Here is a 13,120-nt window from a genome sequence, read left to right on the forward strand (position 1 = left end):
CAAATTAGATCTTTGCATATAAACAGATGCCAATTTGTAGTGATAGATTTCAAAAGGCCTGAACAAAAATGTATGAGTGCAGCTCTAAGCTGTCACAATTTAATCAGTAGTTCAGTAGTCCTTCAAAATGTGTGTTTTATTTTGACTTGAGTGCCTCTGTGACTGTGATGTTTACCGTTTTCCATTCTACTCCGAATTAACTCAAAACTAAACTGAAAAGCAAATCCGTATTGATCAAATTCATTCGAGATGGTTCCGTTAACATGCAACGTCCCATCAACCTTCCCCGTATATATTTATTCTTATTGTTGCATGTTGATAACACATCTTGAACTACTATTCTATTAAAATCAGATTTTTTTAGAAGCAATAAACAATTATATCGCCGATATTTCTCATGCCTAAATCGTAACATCATATTTTCCAGATAATAAAAATATTCTAAATTTTAAATCAAAGTTTTAATGACTATCTAAAATTTTTAGAAGGCTGATAGAATTATTGAGTGTATTAATTGGTGTTATACTTTTTGTTTTAGTCGATGAAACAATTTTTACTAATATCGACATATTTCAAAATTTGACTTGAATATTTTAATTGTAAATTAGGCCAAGTTAATAATTTACCTTTGTCAATTTGTTTCTAAACATTTAATCTTCGAAATTTCAATAAATAAATGGTTAACCATTTCTTAATAATAATGTGCATTTTTAAATCATCTTAGTTAAACTAGCAAGCACATTTGCAGTATTTTGTATTAAAGGCATTAGACTTAAAAGTCCATTACAAGAATAATAAAACTTGATCCTGTATTATTTCACTAATGCCTTTATTTGACATAGATAGTAGTAAAGTATTAAGGCACCTGTAAATCACCTTTTTAGTAAACAGATGAATGACAATGTAAATACTTCAAAAATATTTCTAGTTTTTAGTTTGCTCACAAGGTATACTATTTATAATTTTCCTATGCGTGAAATTTATCAGTCAATGTATATTTAAAAATAAACTGTAATAGCATATTTGTTGGTGCAATATTAGAAAACCCAATGCTTAATTATATCTACATATACATATATACGAATAAATATTATATAATCAGTGTTGAAGTTTTATATTTTAACCTACTTAATCTTCCCTTATTTCCTAAACAAGTGGTACGTATGTATATATAATAATTAAATCCTAACAACAAAATGTCATTATTTATTTACAAAATCTTGGAAGGGCATGAATCATAATAATACACAAAATATTATTATATAACAACATGTATTTTTTATCCAAAATTAAGTGTCTCTTTAATTAGATAAATTAACAACAAATATTTTTGAAGTACACAGTACTTTAATATCATAGGACTAGATTACGTGTATTAAAATAAAGTTTAAATTTAACTTAATTACTAAATATTTAGCACCTTAAATTCACCCTGTCAAACAGTGTCTTGTATCACTGAAATCTTTGGTTAAATAAACAAAATGATTAGTTTTAACATTGAATATTACTTGAAGACAATTCACTAGAATGTATCGATAGATTGTCAACGTCATTCTCGGTTAAGTCACTGTTATTCTCTAAACGTTCACCCTCCGGGATTTCAGCCACGTTTCCTGGTAAATAATCCTTCCAACTCCTAAATAAGTACCTAGTAAATTTCCTGAGTTGCCTGAATTTACAATAAGTAGCACCTTCCGCAGACTCCAACTGCTGCGTTTGTATCAAAAATCCTTTCTCCTTAAATGTCTGTTCCAACTTTTCCCTTTGCAACGATTTTCTGGACTTCCTCTTTTTATTGTTGCCGTGTCTCGACGATGCATCCGGCAAAGGTGAAACGCTGGTGTGAGGAACGTCAGGCCTTAAAAGAAATTCATTACTTGGTTTAGTGCCGGTAAAGTCCATCGGTGGTACTGGATAAATCTTTTCCCCGCTCGCCTGCAAAAATGCACCAGTACTCGAACCCTGAGCGTTGTTTACCTGTTGCTGGAGCGTTTCCCTCGGGAAGAATTCGTAGCCCCGCATACTTTTGTCGCCGGTTCCGCTGTAATATCTAAAGTTTCCGCCGGAATCGACGGAGAGCATTTTCTTTTCTTGAAGGCTGGGCTTGGCTCCGCCGGTAAATTTGAATTTGCATATGCTCACTTCCGTGGCTGGATTTGCTGTATTCTCAGTTGGAATCGGTGGTATGAATATGGCGGATCGTTTTCTTTTTGTGGGTGTCTTTTCGCTGGCCGTCGAAGCGTTTCTCTTCGATTTTTGTTCTTGAGCGGTTAAGTCAGTCTCGTCGGTGGATTGTGGTCTTTTCACTCGGATTTTTGGGACTATTTTTCTTAACTCTGTGGCTGATTCTGGGCTTCGTATCTCCGGTACGGGTGGTGGTCTGGGGCTATGACTGGGTAGGGTGTAACTATTATTATTAGCAAGTCTCTGATACATCATAAGTTGCTGTTGTAAAGCCATTGGATGAATGAAAACTCCGGCGTTGGGCCAATAAACGTAACCTCCAGGTGCTGTACTATCGGGCGTTTTAGGCAAGTCTGGGCTTGGAGTACTTAAACTATCTGAAGGTAATGGAGGAAATTCATTTTTAATACTTATTGAAGGAGAAGGAGTCTCATGGACGAATTCCACCTCATCGTCACTCTGCGGTTCGGATTTAATTTCCGAGGTGTAAGTGTTATCATTGTTTTTAAGCAATCTTATTTTTAAATGATTGAGATCTCTAATGCATAAGTTCAAAGGCTCATTCTGATTGGTCGTGCCTTTACTACTAGATTGGACGTTTCTATCTTTCTTTTTAAATTCTTGAGTCAGTCTTTTCTCTAATAAGCTACTTATTATTCTATTTTGAACATCACTTCTATTAATATTCTCTTGAATGTCCTTAGAGTCTATGGGACTTTTAATTGTTCCATTTTGTGTATAACTTTTGGGATTGGGTGTTCCAGGAAATATAGTTCCATAGTTCTTGTAAATTAAATGACAAATGTCCGCCTTCTTAGGCTTTCTACCTCTTCTCGGCTTAGAATTGTCTAAAGTCATTTCGCCCATGTAAGGCAAGTCTTGATATTTTACTACTCTATTAGTATTTTGTACTAAATTGTTCCCCATGTTAAACGAACTCGTTTTGGGAATAACATCAATCGTTTTCAACGGACTAGTGACGTACTTCTTCTGATTCTCCTCTTCAGACAATCGTTGCAACCAGTTCTTAATGGACTCGTTTGGATTTTGATCCGGAAGGCCATTTAGGGAGGGTTTTTGTAGAATTGTGTTCGGTACTTCACTGGCATAATCATCTTCGTTCAAATCTGAAGACTCGTGTGAAGTAACCTCTACCTTTTCAATGTCATCCTCCAAGTTGATTCCTTCAAATTTTGTCGGACTATCCGAACAATATCTATAAAAAATGAGAATTTAGGAAGCTGCCTAACTTGTGTGTAGTTTTACTTACTTCGAATCATTTAGTTCTGGTTCGTCCGTCATTTCGTGTGAAAGGGTGTCCTTTACGCCTAAAGTCATCTCGTTTATGGAGGGAGCTACATCCGAGCAACCAGCTATTTCTTCTACTTCTTCTGCTTGCATAATAGCTGCAAAAATAAAATAAAAAATAAATAAAGCAGACACAAAAAAATTCATTAACTTAATACTTAATTTCATTAATCTTAATAATAATATTGAAGTATGAGTAATATTTTGTTGCAGTAAAAATAAAGACTAACTAACAGTTTCCTGAATTTTACGTTAGACCATTTACAAATATAGTTTGCGACATACAATCTGATGGGGATTGTTTGTGCCAAGTTTAGCTACAGCCTTCCTACATTTATGACAGTTCAATCCTTGAATAGCTTAAATCAAATAGATAGAGAAAAAGTGCGTATATTCCTAAGCAAAAGTGGCCGCCCAAATAGAAAAAAAAAACTTACTCTCGTTCATGTTAACAACATCCGTAATATCACAGCCATAAAATGAACACTTTGAAAATATTACACTCAAAATCACATAACATCCGCAGACGTATCAAAGATGGAACACATTTTGGCTACGGCCTTTCGTGAGCAATCCAACTGCGAAAAGAAAGAAACTTGTCCGAAATAGTTTTGAACATTTGTAGTGATCCGCCGCGGCTGTTGGCCGTGTAAGGTTCGGCGCGGGGTCTATTTCGGGCGCCGCGACGCCTCCTACTCCCCATACTGGCCGTATATTCTGAATTTGGTCGACGCTGTAACACGAGATTGCACCATATTTGGAACTACGGGTCCTTCCGACCAGTCGGGTTTATTCTTAACCCGTTCTTATGTTGCTCTTTTCCGACCCAGAGTTCGGGATGTGCGTGTTTCGGTCGCGTGTACATCTGGTTTACAGGAAACGGCGGCTTGGATCGACATGTGGCACATGATTGTGTTTTAAAGCACTTTAATAGACTTACTATTCCAGGCGCGAGGTTGTTTATTATTGTTATTTTTATTTGTAGTATCGAATTTATTATAGACATTTTTCAACTTAAAATTGAATAAGTATAAATATAAATATTCTCAATATATAATTTGGAGTAGTATTATAAACAAATGGAAAATGAAATTGTATTTTTATTACAATAATTAATAAATATTGCTGTTTGCATATAGCAGTGATCATTAATATAGCAACTTTTTAAAAAGTTTAATATTTTAACTATAACTCTTTTATTTTATATGACCTGGTAAAATAAAATTAATTTACTATTGTTGTTTTATACTGTATTATAAAAACTACTATATTCGTATTCTGGACATAAATACAGAAACTTTAATTTTGAGAAAGATTTTTAATGATTAAATATTAAATAATTTAATATTTAACAGCAAGACAGAACGTAGAAGCTTTGATATTTTAACCAATTCAAAACAATGGATTTGTGTTTGGGATCGCTTTCATGTTGAAACACATTTAATTAGGAGTATCATTTCTTCCAAATATGGAAGTAAATTGTTCTTTAATAATATCTAAGAGGACCTATGCCAAAAGAATTAAAGCATCCCTGCAGTTTTATCCCTGTAGAATGTTTAACATAAGCAGAATCATCTTTTTTTATTAATTAAATTTATACATGTCAAGTCAAAATTGGATCATATTTTTAGGGGAAATTATCCTCCAGATTGGCTTTAATTTTAGTTGACGATAAAAAAATCGATTAAAATTCACAGAGAGCAATGAAAGGCTATAAAGTTACAAAGTTGCTATAATTTTGTCCTTTGAACTATTAAAAAGTATATAATTTAATAATAATAACAAAAATAAAAGAGCAAAAACAGAAAAATATAATAAACATTGTAGGTACTGAGAGGCAATTCAAGAAGTACATATATAATATATTTTTATATATTTTAATAAGTTATTATAACATATTTATAATCACTATTGGAATTTATTAAATAAATATAATTATAAATAATCAAAATAATTCAAATAACCTTGATTTATTTATTGTTTACACAAAAATAGATATTTGATTGTTAATTTAAGTCTATAAAAGCTATTGTTATATATAAGAATTGATAATTTAGCTTTTATAAAAAATATTACAAAGAAAACCTGTTTCAATGTCAACAAACAAGTTTTTAATAAAATCTCTATTTTATTGAATTAACAAATAATAACATAATATCAATTTCTTAAATATTTTACAATTAAATAAAATAATAAATTTTGAAATATTTTTTTAATAAAGATAGATAATCTGTTTCAATGTCAATTATATTTATGAAGTTTATTTCTATCAAATTTATCAATGAATTTATTTTTTTGATTTTAAAGTATTTGGATATTTTAAAACCAGATGAAATGTTCAGAACTGAATCATATTAAAATCAATTTTCTCAAACAACACTTTGATAAGACTTTATTATTTAAATAATAAACTGCATTTAAAAAACTTTTAATAACATTTAAATCTATCATATTAAATTACTAAAAAATAAAGCAATCTTTATTTATTTATCCGTTCAAAGATGTTTTAAAATACTCGTGGTGCCACAAAAATTACATATTTCATTATATGAATTTTTATCTAGTTCCCATTTGTCCCAAAAAATTGTTTCTACATATTATAGTTATTTTTTTCTTAATAAATTATTAAAAAGTAAAACTAAGTGGAATATATATTAATAAGTAAATAGACTATAATTTTTTAAATATTTTTAAAAATATGTATTTGTCAGATGTCGGTGAGTTTTTTAGATGTGCCAATTATTTATTGCCTCCAAGTATTTAGCTCTTAATTTAATTGTTTTGTGTTTAAAATTCTTTGACATGACATTACAACTCATGACATATATTATATTAACTACATATTTTTAAATAAATTATTTACTTTGATGATTTTTTTAGGTATTTGTTTGTCATTTTGGTTACATTTAAATAAATACTAGTAGCTTAAACAAAGAAAAAAATTAACTTTTTTATAATTTGTTAGATGATCATTGCCAAGAAAAATATTGACTCATCAATTCCAAACCAAGAGGAATGTTGGGACACGCCTTAAAACTAAAAAGTCATTCATTAATATTTTCATCAAAACGGACTCGAATTAACAGAATCCGGTGAGTCACAATTTCAATCTGAATGAACAGTTATAAGTTGACTGTCACCTTTCAACACCGGATTCTTTAACAAAAAAAATCTATATCTATATCTAATAAATGACCAATATTAATAAGTCCCATATAATAGACTCCGGGGCCCGTTTACGTCCACAATTATATCAGTCAGATCTATAAAAATTAAATTCTAGAGCATAATAGATTATACGCATGTGGGCAGCGACAAAAAATGATAATCCCACGGGTTTATGTAGCATATTTATTTTGTTGTGATGGATGTGTATTATTATGGACCTTATATAAACATTCGTGAATAATTACAGTTTAGAAATCACTTAGTGAAATGTAGATCAAATGGAGCGTAAGAAATTTCAAAATTATATGCTTGAAATAATTGCGTTGATTTTGCATATTCTTTTTGTTTAAAATGGGTACAATTACATTTACCGATATTTACTTTGGTGCAACTGCTCTTCCTATTTGCAGATAGTAGGAAATAGAACGTTTTGATAAGTGTGTCAGATAAACACGTTGCTTGCATTGAAGTAATGTTGTATTTATAAATTTATTTTCATTAGGATCAAATGGCGTGCATAAAACATCTATTTTAAATTGTTAGGTTTAAATTGACAGTTGTGTGTTTTATAGATTCGGTTACAATGTTCATAGTTGTTAATTGGGTTAATTTATTCCAGAACTAAGTTTATTTATAACTTATCTTCTCCATTTTCTTTATCTTGAATGTAAATTCAATTTATTTAAATTTAGGACATGAACAAGAAGAAACAATGTCTTTTAAATAATTTGGAGGAACTGCTTGGTGAATGTAAATAAACCATCAACTTATAAAATGAAGACAACAATTTCGAAAGCAATTGTGTTAGTTAAGTATATTTTTATTTCATATTCCATTTTTCAATTGTGACTAAATAGCTAATAAGACTACTCCATTTGAATACACCTTTCAAAATCCTAAACAATACGTCAATACCACAATTCAAATCAAATAGCACCAAGTTCTTGACTTTTACAACCAACAATGAAGATAAAGATCATGAATGTATTATTGAGGAGATGTGGAGTTTAATAAGCGAGAGGTTTGCAAACACTCGTCTTCATTATTGAATTGTTGAACTGTCTTGCATAATGGAATAGCTGCTTGAAATTTTATGGACTTAGGAAGGCTTGTATGGAAACTAAAATAAAACTGTAAACATCTTATCGAACATTGGTCCTGCCCACGCTTAATCTATTAGCATTGGATGATATTTTTGTGTTTATCGTTCGATTTCACTTTATATTGCGAGACATAACTGTTTGACATATTTTAATGTGGAGCGATGAAAAATATCGAACTAGGGAAATGGAAAAATAGTATAAACAAAGTGAATAAAAGACTAAATTATTAACAAAAATTTACGAAAAATAAAAAAATGGTAATACAATGCTCATTTTTGATAAATTTCAGTTCTAATATTTGAAAAAAATTAAAATAACCATTAAAACTGAAATATCTCACTGAGGGCCATCTATGTTAATCAAAATTAATTAAAACATTCTTTTATTTTTTAGTATAGTACATACCAAACACATTTGGACCAAAGATCACGGAAAATATTAGAAAAAAAAAAACAATTTTTGAAATTAAAATTTGCGGGATTGAATTTTTTTCAGGAGAAACTTTAAGAAAAGTTTTATACTTTCTTCATTCTCTAAATATTTTTGATCCTAAAGTTAGAAAAAAAAAGATACTCTTAATTAATATTGATTATCACAGACGTTTTTAAGATATTTTTGTTTAAATGTTTGAAGAAAATTATGTATACATATATACAAGAACCTTCAAGGATAATTTGACTAGTGTATATTTAATGTTCAGTAAAAGTAATGATCAATAATTACTAGATAAGCAATATGAGGAAATCCATTACATAACATTAATTTCTAAATTAAGCTCTATTTAATTGATTCACTGAAATTAACAAATGTTAAGTAATTTTTAATTGACTGCTTGAACGAAAGGATCTCGACTCATATTTAACATACATATTTCAATATTAGACATTCAATTTGCTATGTATTATTAAGACATATGTCACGCTCAAATAAAACAGTTAATTTATCAAAATCGTTCATTCAAATGAGGTTTGTGATTTTTTGAAACTATTAGAGCATTACGTTGATTTAAATTTGTAATTACATCCTACAGACGCTTAGGATAATAATTAGTAAAGATAATATATCTCAAAATAGTACCTTGTGGAAATTATGCCTGAAGCTTTAACTAAATTATGTGGTGTAAGGTTGTAATGAGAAAACAAATAATGAAAAGTATTTAGACATATAAATATTCCCTTATTATTTAAATAATTAGATAAGTGATTTAAATAATTTAATTTAATTAATATAAAATCATCTACAATAAACTTAAATCTTACAGTAACATCTTGAAGAAACTTGTAATATTATATAAAATGGTTTAAAACAAAGGAATGAAATGTTATAATTGTTTATATTAGGTACCAAAATCTCATCCAACTTGTTTGGAAATAGGTCTGTCATTGATGAATTAAATATTAGAAAGATGTCATGTAGTACATTGCATTAAAAAGTTGCACAAATTTATTCCATATAAATTATTTGAAAATAACAAAATTAGGAGTTAATTGCCAATTTTTTTCTTACATACAACGTATTATGATACATACGAGGAGAAAGACTTGGACAATTTTTGCATGTCTGATCACTACGTTAAAACTGGTAAATTTAATGGAACACTACTTAAAAAACACTTAATCTGAGGAAGGTTTGACTATATGGTGATATGCAACTGTCTAATGATTACAAACTGATAATGTTCATGAAAAATTGATTCAAAGAAGAGTTTCTATAGTCACTAGAGAAGGCCTTCTGCTAATAACTCAAAGGAAGTTTAAAATGTTAACGGAGAAGTTTTATAGTACTATTTTCTGAGTCAATAATTGGAAAAAACGTTCTGAGTAATAATTTTTTGAAATTATACAAAATTAAATTAAACTTACAATAAAAGTACAGTTAAACACAACAATAATAACAAACTAAGTACAACATTGACCTTCTAGATTAATCAAAATATTTTGAATAGCATTTCATTATAACGGAATATTCTCATCCATCTTATTCTAACCAGTTAATACTAATTATATTAAAAAATGTAATTTTAAGAAAATTTTTATAAAATAATACTTAATGAGTATTTATTTGACCGTAAATTTCGTAAAATCCCCTAAAATTAGGCAAGTAGTCATCGTCGCTACTATAAATACAAAACCGAACTATTTGTATGGTTGTCGGTTTAATGGGAGTCCGTCGAATATTCAGGATACAAAAATAATGCTTATGCCAGTTGCATAAACGCAGGAACTCGAGCAGAGAGGATATTTTTAGAGGTAAATTTGACCAGCATTAAGTCCCAATACCATACAGCAAAATACTATACATGAGGAATTTAAAAATACATACTCGCCAACCTACTCGAATAACTGCCATTCTGAGGGAGCCAAGTAGTATTTGCGCAATTCGGGAGTTGCGATTAATCACAATTACTGAATGAATTTTTCGTCGCACTTGCTGAGTACTATGCTAATATTGATTGATAAGTAAAACTGAAAGTGATTATTTTGCCAAAGTTATTCGATCAATTCAACCACAAAGTTTAAATTTTGATAATCGTTTGTCGACAAACATTAATCATTAATTTTATTAACTTGAAAAATAAACTGCGTCAAAAAGTATGATTTGTATATTTTTACTTATAAACTAAAATTGTTTAAAATGTTGAATAAAAAACCAAAATTTATCAAGATTAAAATACTAAACCAAAATAGGAGAATAAAAATAGAATACTCATTTATAGTTTTATGTGGGTTAACATGATTAAAATAAACATAAAATATGTTTGTACATAACATTTTTGAATAAATATTAATTATTAATATAATAATTTCGTTTATCAATATTATTATTAATAAATTTGATTTATTTTAAGAAATATTTTTGTCATTTTTTTGTAAATTTACATAAATTAACAAACTGAATTACTCTTATTATAACTAAATACAAAAACTCAATTTTTGTTACTTTCAAATTTTATGATGACATAGATTAATTTTACCTAATTTGGAAGATAATAAAAAATGTTTAACATGTTAAGTAGAAAATTAAAATTTAATAGATCTAAAAAACTGAACCAAGATACAAAATAATATGTATATAAGTTGTTTAAAATAAACCTAAATTTTTGATATTAACACAACATTAACAGTAAATTATTTAACATAAAGATTTACTGTTATTATAACTAAATACAATGTCTCAATTTCAATCTTAGTTAATTGTTAAATAATGTCTTAAAAATTCAATTTAATTGTATTTATATATAAACAAAAAATGTTTAATATATTAAATTGAAAATTAAAATTAAAAAAAAAACTTTAAAATTACAATTTAACAAATCTAAAGAACTAAACCAAAATAGAAGAATAAAAATAGGTTCTAATTTATAAATAGTTTTAAATATGTAGCTTTTTTAAAATATGAATTTTTTTGTCAATTCTCATCAATTTAACAAACTCGTTTTTGTACTAGTACAGGTTAATGTATAAGTATACATTTTAAAATGGTTTTTAAAATCCTTATGTCGCTTATTATAATCACTTTTGTTATATTTATATACTATCAAAAGTTTCTATATTCATATGATTAACTAATCTTTTGGCAATTTTCTATCTTAAGACTAATAATTGAGAGAATGATACATTAATTTTAATTATTTAGTTGTACCTTACTTCAAGTGCCTTTTTAGTCAAAATCTTAAACTTTGCAGACCCATTTTTAATAAGTTTGATATAGCTGAAAAATATTGATTTTTGCTGCACTTTTCTGTGACTATTTTTATCCCTTATGTCCTAAAGTTTAGGATACAGCTGAAAATGCAACTGTTATTTCCGCCATCTTGGCAAACTCATTCATAATTCACTATTTCAGTTTTGTCCCTTTATAGCGTTTTTTAACATAATATAGTTTATTTTCAACAAAAAAATTATAATTGTACATTCCATTTTTTATAAATTTAAAGAAGTTATAATATTTTTATTAAGAATGTTGAATGAAGGTTTTGTATATCATATTTAAAAAAAAATTGTTTACATCATATTCTTTATTCTGAATTTTTTGTTGTCAAAATAAACTTTCAAATAAATTAAAATTTACGTCATATTATTTAGTTGCACAATATTTACATTTCTATGAAATAAATGAAATGATTTTTATTAAAAAAATATGTTTTTTGTATCGCATTCAAGTATAAATAAATATAATAATACATAATAAAGCATATTAATTGTATATTTGACATATTTTTTACATAAATGAATATTTAAATTATTATAATACTTAATAATAATATTTCATAATTAAAATTAAAAAAAAAAATAGTGTAATTTACTAATTTTAGGCTGTTTAATATTTTATGTTGTATATTGTATTTAATATATATTGTCATATTTTGACAATGTTCACTTTCATACATTGTTCATAACAAAGGAACAATTACACATTTAATTTTCTCTGTCGTCAAACCCAATACATTGCACCAATTTCGGACCATAAATCCTGAACAATACGAAATTAATAACTTAATTGCTTGCCTTGAAATTATCCGCCTCATCCATGGTACCAATCTCGCATCATGCTATGGTGATGTCACTGCATTTAGTCACTCTCACCATCAAATTCCCGTCGAAGAAAATAATAAAACAACCAAAATAATTCACATGTCATTCGGGATGCGTCGCGTACAAAACACTGTCAGCGCACCGCGTGCTCTTGGCATCCTGTTGAGCGTCGCACACGTTATTTTTTTTTTCCCGAAGGGAAACAGCGATTTTCGGAGAGGGCGACGGAAACGTTCCGCGTCCGAAATCCGCTTAGCAGAAAACCGTCTTCTTTCTGTTGCAAGGCTCAATTTACTGCATTAATCACGTAAATACTTTAAGAGTGTGTAGGTTTTCATTCAGGGCGGCGTGCGAGGAACGCGCCAACTGCGCCGCCATCGTCGCTCTTGTCTATTCGCACGTCAAGAACTCGAAAAATATTTACATATTCAAAACAATTTTATTATTCCTTTAATAAACCTAAAATAAGCAAATTAAGTTTTGTACTGGTAATATTAATTATTCTGATAATCAATTAAAATACTTATTATTCAATTTATATCGGACATACAGTGGAGGACAAAAGTGAGGAATAAATTTTGTTTATTTTCTTATTTTATTAGATTAATTTGTATATTTTTTCTACTTACTAGAAACAACATTATTTGTATATATATAATTCTAGTTATATGTTAATAATGTTTGGCAGTTTCTATTAATAAAAAATGAACATAAGTTTGAAATAATATTATATACACGAAATAAATTTATTTACTTATTTATTTAATATTTGGTACCATAACCGTTTTATTTATAACTTCTTGACGTCGCCTGTTCATCGAG

At 28.3% G+C, this 13,120-nt stretch overlaps 1 protein-coding gene across 2 annotated transcripts; it reads right to left on the minus strand.

Annotated features, from left to right (window-relative positions):
- Nucleotides 1-1,259: 1,259 nt before the first annotated feature.
- LOC109603506 (uncharacterized) lies at nt 1,260-12,523 on the minus strand. 2 transcript variants are annotated; one of them, XM_020020004.2, is made up of 3 exons: nt 12,272-12,523; nt 3,455-3,590; nt 1,260-3,400 (listed from the first exon to the last, which is right to left on the minus strand). In XM_020020004.2, exons 2-3 carry the CDS (start codon nt 3,583-3,585, stop codon nt 1,492-1,494), a joined length of 2,040 nt encoding a protein of 679 aa, XP_019875563.2. In that variant the 5' UTR covers nt 3,586-3,590; nt 12,272-12,523; the 3' UTR covers nt 1,260-1,491. The 2 variants fall into 2 exon arrangements, with proteins under 2 accessions (XP_019875563.2, XP_019875562.2); XM_020020003.2 differs by lacking the exon at nt 12,272-12,523 and adding an exon at nt 3,930-4,169.
- Between the last annotated feature and the right edge of the window lie 597 nt (nt 12,524-13,120).

Source organism: Aethina tumida, chromosome 7, assembly GCF_024364675.1.
Source record: "Aethina tumida isolate Nest 87 chromosome 7, icAetTumi1.1, whole genome shotgun sequence".
NCBI lineage: Eukaryota > Metazoa > Arthropoda > Insecta > Coleoptera > Nitidulidae > Aethina > Aethina tumida.